Source organism: Bombina bombina, chromosome 6, assembly GCF_027579735.1.
Source record: "Bombina bombina isolate aBomBom1 chromosome 6, aBomBom1.pri, whole genome shotgun sequence".
In the NCBI taxonomy this organism is placed as follows: Eukaryota; Metazoa; Chordata; class Amphibia; order Anura; family Bombinatoridae; genus Bombina; species Bombina bombina.
This window is the reverse complement of record NC_069504.1, coordinates 654,427,560-654,444,670: the sequence shown is the minus strand read 5'-3', so window position 1 is coordinate 654,444,670 and position 17,111 is coordinate 654,427,560. Positions and strand designations below refer to the sequence as shown.

The window sequence follows — 17,111 nt, the reverse complement described above, 5'->3', positions numbered from 1 at the left end:
ACTAGTAGCACCTTGGACCTTCAACCTAGCTTATGTGTTTCCACCGTTTCCTCTCATTCCCAGGCTGGTAGCCAGGATCAAACAGGAGAGGGCCTCGGTGATCTTGATAGCTCCTGCGTGGCCACGCAGGACTTGGTATGCAGACCTGGTGAATATGTCATCGGTTCCACCATGGAAGCTACCTTTGAGATAGGACCTTCTTGTTCAGGGTCCATTCGAACATCCAAATCTGGTCTCCCTCCAGCTGACGGCTTGGAGATTGAAGGCTTGATTCTATCAAAGCGTGGGTTTTCAGATTCTGTGATAGATACTCTGGTTCAGGCCAGAAAACCAGTGACTAGAAAAATTTACCATAAAATATGGAAAAGATATATCTGTTGGTGTGAATCCAAGGGATTCCCATGGAATAAGATAAAAATTCCTAAGATTCTTTCCTTTCTGCAGGAAGGTTTGGATAAAGGATTATCTGCAAGTTCTCTAAAAGGACAGATTTCTGCTTTATCTGTCTTACTACACAAACGACTGGCAGCTGTGCCAGATGTACAAGCATTTGTTCAGGCTCTGGTTAGAATCAAGCCTGTTTACAGACCTTTGACTCCTCCCTGGAGTCTAAATCTAGTTCTTTCAGTTCTTCAAGGGGTTCCTTTTGAACCTCTACATTCCATAGATATTAAGTTATTATCTTGGAGAGTCTTGTTTTTGGTTGCTATTTCTTCTGCTAGAAGAGTTTCAGAGTTATCTGCTCTGCAGTGTACTCCGCCTTATCTGGTGTTCCATTCAGATAAGGTTGTTTTGCGTACTAAGCCTGGTTTTCTTCCAAAGGTTGTTTCCAACAAGAATATTAACCAGGAGATAGTTGTACCTTCTTTGTGTCCGAATCCAGTTTCAAAGAAGGAACGTTTGCTACACAATTTAGATGTAGTCCGTGCTCTAAAATTCTACTTAGCAGCTACAAAAGAGTTCAGACAAACATCTTCTCTGTTTGTCGTCTATTCTGGTAAAAGGAGAGGTCAAAAAGCAACTTCTACCTCTCTTTCCTTTTGGCTTAAAAGCATCATCCGATTGGCTTATGAGACTGCCGGACGGTAGCCTCCTGAAAGAATCACAGCTCACTCCACTAGGGCTGTGGCTTCCACATGGGCCTTCAAGAACGAGGCTTCTGTTGATCAGATATGTAAGGCAGCAACTTGGTCTTCACTGCACTCTTTTGCCAAATTTTACAAATTTGATACTTTTGCTTCTTCGGAGGCTATTTTTGGGAGAAAGGTTTTGCAAGCCGTGGTGCCTTCCGTTTAGGTAACCTGATTTGCTCCCTCCCTTCATCCGTGTCCTAAAGCTTTGGTATTGGTTCCCACAAGTAAGGATGACGCCGTGGACCGGACACACCAATGTTGGAGAAAACAGAATTTATGCTTACCTGATAAATTACTTTCTCCAACGGTGTGTCCGGTCCACGGCCCGCCCTGGTTTTTTAATCAGGTCTGATGAATTATTTTCTCTAACTACAGTCACCACGGTACCATATGGTTTCTCCTATATTTTTTCTCCTGTCCGTCGGTCGAATGACTGGGGTGGGCGGAGCCTAGGAGGGACTATATGGCCAGCTTTGCTGGGACTCTTTGCCATTTCCTGTTGGGGAAGAGATATTCCCACAAGTAAGGATGACGCCGTGGACCAGACACACCGTTGGAGAAAGTAATTTATCAGGTAAGCATAAATTCTGTTTTTTCAGAATTTAGACAGATCATGTAAATTTAAAAGACATTTCAAATGACTCCTATTATCAAATGTACTTTGTACTCTTAGTATCCTATGTTGAAAGTAAACCTAGGTTCAGGAGCTGCATACAGTATTGAGAACTAGCTGGTGATTGGTGAATACATATTATTCTTCTTGTGATTGGCTCACTAGATGTGATCAGCTAGCTCCAAGTAGTGCATTGCTGCTCTGGAGCTTACTTTAACTATCACCTAGATTACGAGTTTTGCGGTAACAGGGGTGCGTTGCTAACAAGCATTTTTTTTTCACCGCTCCCTTAAGACAACACTGGTATTACAGGTTTCTTTAAACCCAGCGTTAGCCGCAAAAAGGTGAGCGTAGAGCAAAATTTAGCTCCACATCTCACCTCAATACCAGCGTTGCTTACGGTAGCAGTAAGCTGGCTAAATGTGCTTGTGCATGTTTTCTACGTAGGAATCAATGGGGCAGAATCGTCTGAAAAAAACCTAACACCTGCAAAAAAGCAGCGTCCAGCTTCTAACGCAGCCCCATTGATTCCTATGGGGAAATACTTTTTATGTCTACACCTAACACCCTAACATGAACCCCGAGTCTAAACACCCCTAATCTTACACTCATTAACCCCTAATCTCCCGCCCCCATCGTCGCCGCTACTATATTACATTTATTAACCCCTAAACCTAAGTCTAAACCTAAGTCTAACACCCTCCTAACTTAAATATAATTTAAATAAATCTAAATAAAATAAACTACAATTAGATTAAATAAACTAAAGTACGAAAAAAAACACTAAATTACAGAAAATAAAAAAATAATTACAAGAATTTTAAACTAATTACACCTAATCTAATCCCCCCATATAAAATAAAAAAGCCCCCCAAAATAATAAAATTCCCTACCCTATACTAAATTACAAATTGCCCTTAAAAGGGCCTTTTGCGGGGCATTGCCCCAAAGTAATCAGCTCTTTTACCTGTAAAAAAAAATACAATACCCCCCCAACATTAAAACCCACCACCCACACACCCAACCCTACTCTAAAACCCACCCAATCCCCCCTTAATAAAACCTAACACTACCCCCTTGAAGATCACCCTACCTTGAGCTGTCTTCACCCAGCCGGGCACAAGTGGTCCTCCAGAGGGGCAGAAGTCTTCATCCGATCCGGCCAGAAGAGGACCTCCAGACGAGCAGAAGTCTTCATCCAGGTGGCATCTTCTATCTTCATCCATCCGGAGCGGAATGGGTACATTTTGAAGCCAGCCGACGCAGAGCATCCTCTTCTTCCGACAACTCCCGCCGAATGAAGGTTCCTTTAAATGACGTCATCCAAGATGGCGTACCTTGAATTCCGATTGGCTGATAGGATTCTATCAGCCAAACAGAATTAAGGTAGAAAAAATCCTATTGACTGATGCAATCAGCCAATAGAATTGAGCTTGCATTCTATTGGCTGATTGGAACAGCCAATAGAATGTGAGCTCAATCCGTTTGGCTGATCCATTCAGCCAATAGGATTTTTTTCTACCTTAATTCCGATTGGCTGATAGAATCCTATCAGCCAATCGGATTTCAAGGGACGCATCTTGGATGACGTCATTTAAAAGAACCTTCATTCGTAGGGAGTCGTCGGAAGAAGAGGATGCTCCGCCTCGGCTAGCTTCAAGATGGACCCGCTCCGCTCCGGATTAATGAAGACAGAAGATGCCGTCTGGATGAAGACTTCTGCTCGTCTGGAGGTCCTCTTCTGGCCGGATCGGATGAAGTCTTCTGCCCCTCTGGAGGACCACTTGTGCCCGGCTGGGTGAAGACGGCTCAAGGTAGGGTGATCTTCAAGGGGGTAGTGTTAGGTTTTATTAAGAGGGTATTGGGTGGGTTTTAGAGTAGGGTTGGGTGTGTGGGTGGTGGGTTTTAATGTTGGGGGGGTATTGTATTTTTTTTTTACAGGTAAAAGAGCTGAGTACTTTGGGGCAATGCCCCGCAAAAAGCCCTTTTAAGGGCAATTTGTAATTTAGTATAGGGTAGGGCTTTTTATTATTTTGGGGTTTTTTTTATTTTATTCGGGGGATTAGATTAGGTGTAATTAGTTTAAAATTTTTGTAATTATTTTTTTATTTTCTGTAATTTAGTGTTTGTTTATTTTCGTACTTTAGTTTATTTCATTGAATTGTATTTAATTGTATTTAGTTTAGGTAATTAATTTAATGATAGTGTAGTGTTAGGTGTAATTGTAACTTAGGTTAGGATTTATTTTACACGTAAATTTGTATTTATTTTAACTAGGCAGTTATTAAATAGTTAATAACTATTTAATAACTATTCTACCTAGTTAAAATAAATACAAAGTTGCCTGTAAAATAAATATAAACCCTAAGATAGATACAAATGTAACTATTAGTTATATTGTAACTAGCTTAGGGTTTATTTTATAGGTAAGTATTTAGTTTTAAATAGGAATAATTTATTTAATTGTAGTAATTTTATTTCGTTTTATTTCAATTATATTTAAGTTAGGGGGGTGTTAGGGTTAGGTTTAGACTTAGGTTTAGGGGTTAATAAATTTAATATAGTAGCGGCGACGTTGGGGGCGGCAGATTAGGGGTTAATAAATGTAGGTAGGTGTCAGCAATGTTAGGGACGGCAGATTAGGGGTTAATAAAATTTAACTAGTGTTTGCGAGGCGGGAGTGCGGCAGTTTAGGGGTTAATATATTTATTAAAGTGGCAGCGATGTCCGGTCGGCAGATTAGGGGTTAAAAAATTTATTTAAGTGTTTGCGATGTGGGGGGGGCCTCGGTTTAGGAGTTAATAGGTAGTTTATGGGTGTTAGTGTACTTTGTAGCACTTTAGTTAAGAGTTTTATGTTACGGCGTTAGCCCATAAAACTCTTAACTACTGACTTTTAAATGCGGTAGGAGTCTTGACAGGAGAGGGTCTACCGCTCACTTCTTCCAAGACTCGTAATACCAGCGTTAGGCAAATCCCATTAAAAAGATAGGATACACAATTTACGTAAGGGGATTTGCGGTAAGCTCGAGTCGCGGAAGAAAAGTGAGCAGTACACCTGTACCTGCCAGACTCGTAATACCAGTGGGCATTAAAAAGCAACGTTGGGACCTCTCAACGCTGCTTTTTAAGGCTAACGCAAGACTCGTAATCTAGCCTGAGATTTTAACTGATTTGCAAGGGTTAAATACAGTTATAGGTAAGCAACAGTGCAAAAGGAAAATGCTGTAGCATATAATTGTAGTTGTATGTCCCTTTAATGAGACATTCTAATGCAAAATGTGCTGTAAATCATTAGAGCATGTCATCTTTGCAAGACCCCAGCTCACTATGGGCTAGAGTACAAGTGGAGCGCTAATTTTACGTTTGCTGTAAACTGGCACATTTGCTCGTTTACGGGCATATGTTAAATAACCAGCCATTACAAAAGACTGGTTAATGCTAACGCAAGCTCGCGGTAGCAATTAGCGCACCAAACATTAACCAGAGGTCAGACCTCTGGTTAATTTTAGAAATGTCCCCCGATTGCCCACAACATAAAGTGTGAGGTTCCTTTTCTAAAATAATAAATGGTAGCATCTGTATTATTGTTTATATTACTGCACAAAGCAGTTTCATTGGCTTAGAGTGCGGGGAAAAGTGCCTTTACATTGCGGCCTATGGGGACTGTGTTATTCCTTTAAATATATATGTATATGCTTTATATATATATATATATATATATATATATATATATATATATGTGTGTGTGTGTGTGTGTGTCTGTGTGTGTTAATATGTGTATATACACATATAAACACATAAATATATATGTATATATTCATATACATATATATTTACACTTTGCTGTGTGACTTACCCCATTTGCTGCGCTAGGTTCTGTGCCATGTATGACGGCATCAGAACTAGGCTGCCATTGGCCTCTCGTGAAAAGCTTCCATGCAATGCAAACACAAGGTCACGTTTCCATTGTGGCTCACTTCTAATACCAGCGCACAATTATGTGCGCTGGTATAACGAGTGGAGCACATATATCACGCGTTTGAAAGCACAATTTTGCACTCCACTCGTAATCTGGCACTATGTGTTTAACCCCTGCAAAGGGGCTTAACACATAGTCAAATCCTGATCAGAAATCACAAACATTGTAGCTTCTAAGCAGAAAACCACCAGTGACACAGTCTGGATTGGCAGAAATATGTAGTACCAACCATCTGTTTTCTGCTTGAGAGATGCAAAGCTTGCAGCTCCCAGTATGACTTTACCTATGTGTTTATCCCCTTTGTAAAGTAATGATTTACAACATGTGATGTTTGCATTATGTCCCTTTAAGTTTCGGATTATAAATGTTCCCTAACCAAGGATAGCATTGTGTAAAGGTAGCAAAAATAGCCAGACAAGGCTAGAGCATTATTGCTTCTGATAGAAATAGGTTGGCTCAGCTGTTCTATTTGCTAATGCTCAGAGACAAGCTATGGCTTCCATTTGAATTTTTATTGTTCCTTGGCAGGGATCTTGCAGCTCGCAACTGTCTTGTAAGTGAGAAAAATGTCTTGAAGATCAGTGATTTTGGCATGTCAAGGGAACAGGAGGATGGAGTGTACTCGTCTACCGGAGGAATGAAACAAATCCCTGTAAAGTGGACAGCGCCTGAAGCTCTCAATTATGGTACTACATATTCAGGAAGCAATGTCATTGTTTCACTGTATTTATGTAAAAATATCCAAGTACAAGCTGTAGAATGTTAGCGAATATGCAAGCTGAGCATGTGCCCTATTAATTTAACCAATGTAAGCAGTGTTCTTTTTTTTTTCTTTTTTTTTTTTTTTTAAGATTTTTATTGAGGTTTGAATATAAGGCATACAAACAATCTATGACATTTGAGAAATATACATAAAACATGTTACAAAACATAAATATAACAGTTTATGCTCAATTAAGTAGACATATCTCTCGTGCGTATAGAATCATCAATCAACAGCCAAATATATAAACAAAAAAGAAAAAGGCAAGCACATTGTCAGTCCAGTTGCAAAAGAAATTTAGTAGGAAAGCCTATGGAAGCAACACCTCATTTTAAAGGGTAAATATCAATTACATACTAGTAGTGAACGCGTTAAAATTAAAGCAAGGGTGTCGTATGGGATCTGTGTCCCTAAACCTAACCAGTAGGCTATATAATTGAAAACAAAGATACAATACAGCCAATATATTTGCGATACAAAACAATAAGCATAACCTGGTTTTGTCCAAAAATCATACAAAATAGATCATTTACAAGTATAAAGATAATGGCGTGTATATTTAATGTCACCTTCCCTTTGCAGTATGTTAGGTCACTCTTGGACCTTTGACCATCGGAATAAAACATTTTCAGAAGGTAGAAATATAAGTACATAAAAGTATATATGTATATTTATAGAACTCAAGGGGAATCTCATTCGTTTTAAAACTTTCACCAGCAGTTAGTAGCTCGATTATCATGGGGGAAACAAACCACAAGTCATTATAAGACTTTCTAACAGCATTTTAAAAAAGAAATGTGTGGATGGCCGCAGCACTGTATATGGATAATTTACAACAATATTATTATTAATAAATATAAGCATTTCAAAAGACTCTTTTTAACTCTATGTGTCTTATAAACCCAGAGGATCGATTATTTATATATTGAAGGGGGACCTGAATAATAGGTGCTATTGAGTGACATCTGTAGAAGCAAAGCAATAATCCTCATTTTACTTTAAATATGTAAGTAAACCAGCCAAGACTGTGAAGGAGTTTATGGTATGGGTGCTCATTCATTTCCAGACTAAATAACCTGTACAGTTTGACTGTGTATTGGATCATCAATATAAAGTGTCATCAGTTCATGACTTAACATTATACGCTATAATGTATGCTCAGTATGCTGTCTCGGCCGCAGACAGCACAATTCTTGTCCATATTATAACTAAGTAATACATAAATAGTTCAAAGAACTATATCAAGCTAGGTTGTAAATATCAGACTATATAATTTTGCTTGTAATTACTGTAGTACAGGAAAGTATACTGTGAGACTTATGCTCTGTGATATCTATATTTCCAAGTAGCAATTGAGTGGCCTATAATTAATCCTTAGCTCAAGGAAAAGAGGAGCACATCTAGATACATAACAGAATAAACTAATAAGCTTTACTTGCACAAAATAACACTATAGAAAAAGTGTAAGAAGAGTGGTAACACAGAGCACCACACTTCTAATGAAACCAGTGAGATAAACTAACCTAGTTCATGAACATTAAAGTGGTAATGCTATAAACCTACTAAGATATGGGTAGCTAAGTAATACATGAATAGTCTAAAGAACTATATCAGGCTAGATTGTACATATCAAACTATATAATTTTGCTTGCAATAAAAGAAATGTATATTAGAATCTAGCATTTGTAGCAGCTTCCCAGTTAAAGGACCATCCCCAGTAAGTTACATTATCCATAGATAACTAGAATTACTGTAGTACAGGAAAGTATACTGTCAGACCTATGTTCTGTGACATCCATGTTTCCAGACAGCAAGTGTGTGACCTATAATTAATTCTTAGCTCAAGGGAAAGGGGAGCCCATCCAGATACATAACAAAGTAGACTAGTCAGCTCCACTTGCACCGAGTAACTCCATATAGAAAGTGTAAGGAGAGCGACAACAGAGAGCACAACATCTCTAATGGAAATAAACTCAGTGTAAATTGTATTATCATAGTCCGGCTATGTTATGTCCATTACAGAAAAGTCACTAACCCACACCAACACGATGAAACTTAAACAACAGTGTCTCTCTTCTCACTCTTCTGCGGGTTGAAAACTCAAGTATGTACCTGCCGTCTAGCTGGACCGTCCACCCCAAACTCCCTGCACCGGTTTCACCATTTAGGTGAAGAAGAAGTAGATTACCATATTTGAGTGGAGATATTCTGCGATCGACAGCCCGCACAAGCTCTTTGAATCCTGCAAGCTCCCGCCAGACATGAAGGGAGCTTGAACAAGCCGCGGCCACAAAACGGCCGGGAGCCTCATCAGACTGCCCGGTTAGTATTACCCATGGCTGATCCATGGCATTTAAAGTTGCATCTCTGCAAGTGGAAGCCGGGTGTTCACCGGCCGCCATGTCAAACAATGAACACGATCCCACCACATGGTCGTCCATGGTCATCTGATCTCCGGTGCCGGTGTCTCCCCCACTCTCTTGAGGGACTATATAACTCGAGTCTCCTCTCGGTGCGGCACTCCGGAGCAGTGGTCTCAATAGTCCGTGCAGATCGCACACCAATTCACGTAGGAAGCTGTCCAGAATAGCTTGTATGTGATGATCCCATGCATCCAGTGTCGCCATTTTGGGAAAAGACAGCAGTAAGTTAAATGCTTCAATAAGGATACTGTCTGGGGTTCCCCAGAAGAAATAGCAGTCTTAAATGAATTTTTAATGCGCCAAGAAGTATCTGTGTACTTTATAACCCAGAAACCTGGGGGGGGATATGTGCAGGATCCTCAGCTGCGTACCTCTCCTCGATAAGTCAGATATGGCCTAGCAACAGAAAGTTGTGCGCTGCTTACTTGGAGAGCATAGGTCAGGCTTGTCGATTTATCAGCTCCAAAGCTCTGGTTAAGTGTAGTAGCAATTCCTACTTCCAAATAGAAAAGTAATACTATGTTATTTTCCTCTACAGTCAACTAGAAAGCAGATTTTGATAAAATATAAGCAGGAGCTTCACAGAGACACGTCCTGCCGCTCCAAGTGTAGGCTCCGCCCCCCGCAGTGTTCTTATTTAATATTACATATTAGTGCTACTACTGTATTAGCATCTGACAGCAGAACTCAAATTAGGGTCAATTATTATTATCATTTTAATTATTAATAATAATAATAATAAATAACAATAATGTTCACTTGTGAAGCACCACTGTACACAAGACTAATTTATGGTAAAAAAATACAACTGAGGTGAAGTTGGTTTCATATTGGAGATTCGACAGACATTCGGCTCTTCAAATAGCAATAACTTTTGAAATAATCATGTCACTACTATAATGATTGTATATTCTTGGTCGTGGGGGGATGGGGAATGTTGCACACCCTGAAAGTTGCACACCATTTATTTTTTCAACATTTGAAATTAAAATTTTGCTTGTAAATTGAAAATTGCAATAGCTTTTTAAATAATCATGCAATTTTTAATTTACCAGCAAAATTTTAATTTCAAATTTTGAAATTCAAATTTTGAAAAAATAAAGGGTGTGCAACATTCCCCATCCCCCCACGACCAAGAATATACAATCATTATAGTAGTGACATAATTATTTCAAAAGTTATTGCTATTTGAAGAGCCGAATGTCTGTCGAATCTCCAATATGAAACCAACTTCACCGCAGTAAAAATACACATACATAAAACACATTAAAAGAGGAGCAGGAGAGGCTAAAGTAATATACAACCCTATTTTCCAATGTATACTAAGGTTTTTTTGTATATACGTTTTCAGGTAAAATGACCATGATAGAGATATATATTTTTTAATTCGTGTGAATGTTGTTTTCCCGTATTAAATATATTAAGGTTAGAAAAGGGATAGCATTAAGAGGAAATGCTCAATGAATAATAAAATATTCTCATACAATAGAGAGGTTGTATTGTTGAATGGTCCTAGCTAACTCTTCTAATCAGAAACAGCATACGCATGTATCTGCTCATCATTGGCTGTGTCCTGCCCAGGCCCAGAAGGATGATGTTCCTCCTTGCAACCCCCCGCGTGTGACTTTATGTGTTTAACTCCTGTGGAAGTTAAACCAGCACTGGTTCTAAAATGGACCAAGTGGCGCTGGCTCACTTGGTTATACCTTTCTATTTTGCCTTTCTGATGATGTAACAAAGTGATAATAGATGGATTCAGATTGTAGTGGACGGGGCGTTCCCTCATTCTCTTAGCCAGGCAGCATTATGTCTAGTGCCAGCCCTAGGAACATTAGGGCAAAAATAAAATGCATTAATGAGTAAGAGCATATTATTATTGCACTTTATAAGATTGTTTGGTACAACATACACACTTTAGTCATTTTAACACAATTTATAGGCATTATTTTTGCAAAACTAGAAATAAATATAATATGCCAATTATAACTGTTATTGAAATTATTATCTCACCTCCAAAGCAATTGGTCTCATTTGAAAATAAAAATATTTTTGCTCCTTTTCAAATCTCTCAAATATTGGTTTAAAGGACCATGAAAGTGCATGAATCACATTCTCTTATTTGTGAGTACATTTAGCTGCAAGTCTTTGTGTTTAACCCCTGCAAAGTTAAAGTACCATTGAGCAGGTGCAGAGAACTAATAGTCCATAGTATACATGGCCAGTGAGCGGCATTCAAGTTTTGAACCATACTAGCCCTTTAAAATGCACCTGGAAGGCATGATAGAAGCATTGTCATGTTTGTTGTTAGCAGCCAAGCTGATGCTAAAGCTAATTCGTAAACCAGAAATCCACCACTAGAGGGAGATGTTGGGTCAAAATGCATTTTTGTGCATCATAATAAGATCATATAGTATTTTTAGGTGGCTTCTTTCCATTAATGAAGGCATAAAGATTTTAAAATGTAGTCTTAATTAAAATGAAGATCATTACTTGTTTTTAATTTGATGACAAACTGTGTCAGCCAAGGTTCTGTTATGTGTTTGATATGCCAAGAAGTGACAGCTTTATTTGTTAATAGTGCTGATCTGCCCATCTGTGGTTGCATTTTTCCCTTTTAGGAAGGTACAGTTCAGAAAGTGATGTCTGGAGCTTTGGGATTTTACTCTGGGAGGCCTTCAGCCTTGGTGCCGTACCATACACTAATATGAACAACCAGCAAACAAGGGAGGGCATAGAGCAGGGTAAGTGTGTGCATGTAAATGAAGGAGAGCACAAAATAACAAGGCTACTATGTCTCGCTCGAGCACTGCCTTATCCATACTAACACACAATGCTACACTGTAGTGCTGTATATTTCACTCCACTTCACCATGTTGCTGCATGATTGCATTAAAAGGATTGAGCTATTTTGCTGCACTTTTCCTGGAATTTCATGCTGCTTCAAACTGCTTATTAGCTGCTCATATTTGTCTAATGTTTTACAGAAGCATTTGGCTGTGAGCCCACACTACATTAAACATTAGGCATTAAACACCTCTTGCTTTTGTGTAAAAAAAAGTCCCACGCCCCCTGGAGGCAACAAGGCATATTATGTTACCTGCAAATGTTACAAATCCAGTAGCTGGTTTATTTGCAGCAGTGAGCAAACCTAGGTTAACAATTTTACTGTTTGGCTCCTCTAGAGATTGTATGACAAAGCAGAACTATAAGAGGTGTTTAAAGGTCTACCCATCTGTAATCCCTGTGTGCTTACCCACATAACCCCTCATGCTGCAGCTTTTCCAATCCCACCTGGTAGCTCCAAACTGGTCATAGGCATTTAAAGTCTTATAAAACCTTATCTTTATTACAAAAATGTTTGTGTTCTGCTCATTTAATCAGTTTATTTTTTTAATAATAGAATTTCTAAATTTGCAGCATTTGAAAATAAATAGACATTTCTGCTGTAGCACAATCAGTAATAGTCTAAAAATGACATTGTCTAATTCGTTAGAGCTTGTTAGTTTAAAACTAGTTACCTTACACTACTCTATGTTTAAACCCCACAAAGGGGTTAAGCACAAAGTAGAAGTACCGCACGGCACCCACAAAGCACTGCTGGTACCGAGCATGAAACCGCTGCTGATCCAATCATGAGACTAGCGCTGCTGATTGGATCAATGGTGGTTTCTTCTTGAGACCGGCAGTGCTATACGGGTCCCGAGCGATACCTCTACTACGTGTTTAACCCCTTAAATACACAGTAGTTTTGGGTCTATAGTTGTATTATTATATGCGCTAACAAATTAGAGCATGTCATTTTATGACCAGTATAGCCCTTTCATATTACAAAATATAGTGTTGATTCTGATCTAAAGAGCATTCATTCTTTATATAGTGTATTGTGTATTTATACTGCAAAATAAATGTAGGAGATTAGAAAATTGTTCTAAATATATTTATTTTAAAAGGAAGAACATCTGGGCTATATCTCATCTTCCTATATTCACCATGAAAATATGCTTAGCTTTTGCAGTCACTGTGACATTCCTGGGTTTTCACATGATAGTCATATGAACACTTACAATAATTCCTTTCTTATCACAGGAATACGTCTTCCAGCCCCAGAGATGTGCCCGGAGGATATTTATAAACTGATGCTAAGATGCTGGGAATATGATCCGAGAAAGCGTCCAAGCTTCAGCCTTGTGCATCAGGAACTTGTCAATATACGCAAAAGGCATCGATGAGGCCATACGTGGGACATTAACCTCTTCTTGACCAGATGGGTCCTAAAAAACATTTCATGGGCAGCAACTGGTGAACCACTTGCGCGCTTATCAGACCTGAGGCCAAGCAAAAGGACAGACATACTTTTTTAAAGAAAAAAATGCTCTTTTTAATTATAGAATAAAAAATATCTGTTCGTAAAGATCCACGACAAAGGTCTAGCTTATCAGTGCATGTTAACAGTCATATTAGCAGCAGAGAAATAAAATGAAAAGCCATAAAACATAAATATTAATAAAAATTATGTTGTGCAAAACTTTGTATTTTAATTAGAGAAACCAGCATCAGGAGTTTACCTTGGGACTTGTTTTATAGAAATCATTTTCTTTAGATTCTGATGAAGGTTTCATGTTAAATATATTTCATTACATTCAGTGCAGATGTGTCATGTTTCTATGTATAGCAACTGCCATTATTTTATTTAAAAATAAAGTGTTTATATATTTTATTACATGCTATGTAGACTTGTGTGCTTAGCATTAGCTATAAATAGCTTATTGGTTTTGCTGATGTTAGCCAGCAGTGGTTAATGTGACCTTACATTCATTCCTGGATTCTTTTAAACTCAGTTAAAGTAAAGTGTAGCTGATAGTGTCAGATTGCTGAATATTCATGCTAACTTTTTGTTGCTGGACACTGCCACAGTCATATAATTAAAGGGACATGAAACCCAATTTTTTTTATTCTGATTTAGAAAGAGCATACAATTATAAACAACTTTCTAATTTACTTCTATTATCTAATTTGCTTCATTCTCTTGATATTCTTTGCTGAAAAGCATATCTTGATATGCTTAGTAGCTGCTGATTGGTAGCTGCAAATAGATGCCTCCTGTGATTGGCTCACTATGTGCATTGCTATTTCTTAATTAAAGGATATCTAAAGAATGAAGCAAATAGATAATAGAAGTAAATTGGAATGTTGTTTAAAATTGTATTCTCTACCTTAATCATGAAATAATTTTTTGGGTATAGTGTCCCTTTAACAGTGCAGAACTGCAGATATCTTAAATATTGCTCTGTATGGATTCAAATATTACCTGTAATGTATCGCCTACAGTTCATATTTTATAAGGTTGAAAACTATTCAATAGGAAATATCTCGCTTTCCCAGCATGTGAGTTATTTGGAACTATATATGGTGTGGAGCAAATTGTAATAAAATGTTCTAATGTCACTGCCATTCGGACCCAATCAGACTTATAAATAACTGGAGATTTATTATCTGTGTATGACACAAGAGAGCTAAAAGACTGCAGCATTCTGTAGGACAAGTTATTATATATGAATCTCTGTATGTTCTAACAAAATGAAATAAAACTTAGGGCTTGTTCACATTTTAGCACACTTCTATGTATGTTCATTTTCTGAAATTTCTCCTGATTGTATTCAAATGTATTCACCGTACAGACAAATATAAAAAAGCAGGGACTTCCGGTGGGTGGCGTTCCAGGATGGCTGCTCTCCTCTGAAGCTCAGAGAAAACTGGAGAAAGAAAGACCTTTGAACAGCCTGAACCTGTTGCCATCTGCATATCTCTTGACAGCAACGTGTCCGAGAATTAAGGCAGATAGAGAAGTTACCATCCTCTCTCCCACGGAAATCACATTTAAAGTAAACCCGTTAGAGGTGCTCCAGAGTGGATAGAGACCTACTGCACGGACGTTCTAACACTATGGCTATCCTACCTGAATACTGTCAAATGCAAGACATGTTATCTGCCTTGAAAGCCCTGCTGCTTCCAGCGATCACTAAACTGGACACAACCATGCAGCGACTGCTAGCAGAGACGCAAGCTCACATGTCCCCATTTCTGTCTGCTGAGCGCCATCTTTGGCTGGAGACGCCGCACCATGAGGCGGCTAATTTGCCAGCGACACCTATAATCCCTAGACAAGAAGTGAGGCGGGGAGTGGTGGATCCCACAGAGCTCTCTGAGACAACAGGCTCATCTGCAGCTCCTGACTCACAAGAAACAGCTAACACATTCACGCAAAGACCATCTAGGAGAGCTGTGGCTGTTAATTGTGGAAGTGTACTGACCAGGGATCACAATCATTGCCTTCCGAAACGCCCGAGACAGAGCCGCTCCCCTCTGAGAGATCAGGCTGCCCAATCTTGCTACATGCTTCTGGGGTGGCGTGCTTGGCTACGTGATAAGGGTCCAAAGGAGTATGACACAGCTTCGTCCACCCTGTATGTTCTACAGCCGCATTATCAACCGGCTCCTACTCCAACTAGAAGCGGCATTGGTTAGCTTGAGAATGGATTGCGGGCTGATTGAGGATTTCACTGGAGGATGGTGAAGTACAGCGGAGCCTCCTTGGATTAGTTAGCTTAAGGAATTTCTTTTTGTGACGCTCCATGTATGTTAACCAGCTCCCCCTTAGCTGCGCTTTAGCCCCTGAGTGTGTACATATCGAGGTTATGATGTGGCATCGGTCAATTCCTGTTACAACCCTTTACAAAAAACTCTTTCTAGTACTCTGCTAAGGAAACACATATTTTGCTCTTTTTAATATGATCACCGGACCTGTTCTATGGAATCAAACTTTGGCTTGAGATACCACCTGGACAATATCTGTGTTTGGCCTGATAAATAATATAACGCCTAGCATGCTACATTATGTGCTGAGATATTGTAAAGACTGCCATAACGTTAAATTTACCCTATATTGCCTGTTAATGTGATAGTTCATTTCTTTATAAAGTAAATTGTGGTATAGTACTCTCTGGATAGGTTCAGCAGTTATTATTAAAACAAACCTATATTAGTGGGGCCCCCTAGACCTCTTCTACAGGACCTCAACCTACAAAATAACGTTCAGAATATAGCCCCAACACTGTGCTTAGGTTAAATTAGCATATTAATGACCATATATGTTAGGAACATTTAAGTGGCTTCCATCCCTGGGGATATCATTTTTATTATGTTTCTTTTATTATGTAGAGCCAAAAGCTTTCTGCATCTTTATTGCTGCTGTAACTGTTGTTCACTAACATATGAACACCCGCGATAACTACATGGCTTATGTTAACATGGTCTTATTCAGACTTGCCTTTGTTCGTGGAGATGAGATGTAGGGTGGTGAGTTTACCAATTGTAATTTGCTCAGGAAATCATGCTGCCAGCTAATAACATGACCCCTGCAGAGAATACCTGACTCACATATGTCTGTGCAAAGTATAGAGTCTCTGCAATCTGCAATCATATCTAATTTATTGTGCTGGGCAACATGTTCAGGTACACATACTAATCATATTAAGCTACAGTATTGATTAATTTTTTATTTATTTTTTTCAGTTTAGATTAAAAAGTTATGTAGCTATGCTGAACAGGTCATATTGTTACAACATAATCTGCCTTCATCAGAAACACCCAGTTGCAGTTAATATACTGTGATGAATAACCACATTAAGCCGGAGTTGCCAACTAATAACATGACCCTTACTAAGAATATTTGACTTACATATGTCTTTGCAAAGTATAAAGTCTCTACAACCTGCAGCCATATTTAATTAAATGTATTGTACTGAGCAACATATTCAGGTATACATACTAATCATATTAAGCTACAGTTTTGTTTTAGGTTTAGTTTAGTTTAAAAAGTAAAAAATAAGAGAGGGCGGGTAGCAGATAAGGAGAAAATCTTGGTGAACTTGTACAATCGATATTTGCCATATCTGTCTGGAATGAATTTTCATGTATTCTTTTATTATAACCCAATATATTGCATGTTATGGAAGCCAGCTTCATAGTCGTATACAGACATGAAACAAATCAACTCATAGGGTTATTTTCCTGTAATCCATGCCTATTATTCTCATTTGTTGAGTACCATTTGTTTTCCTTACAATATCTATTGTGAATGTATTAAGTATGTTCTTACGCATTTTCTCCAACATAGGTGTGTCCGGTCCACGGCGTCA

General features: G+C 38.6%; 1 protein-coding gene across 1 annotated transcript in view; it reads left to right on the top strand.

Annotated features, from left to right (window-relative positions):
• The window catches only part of FES (FES proto-oncogene, tyrosine kinase), a 433,101-nt gene extending 418,578 nt beyond the window's left edge, over positions 1–14,523 (top strand). The window contains exons 17-19 of the mRNA XM_053717717.1: positions 6,256–6,413; positions 11,532–11,654; positions 13,000–14,523. Of these exons, the coding sequence (XP_053573692.1) occupies positions 6,256–6,413; positions 11,532–11,654; positions 13,000–13,142 (424 nt within the window). The 3' untranslated portion in view covers positions 13,143–14,523. The remainder of the gene's footprint in view (positions 1–6,255; positions 6,414–11,531; positions 11,655–12,999) is intronic.
• Positions 14,524–17,111: the final 2,588 nt, after the last annotated feature.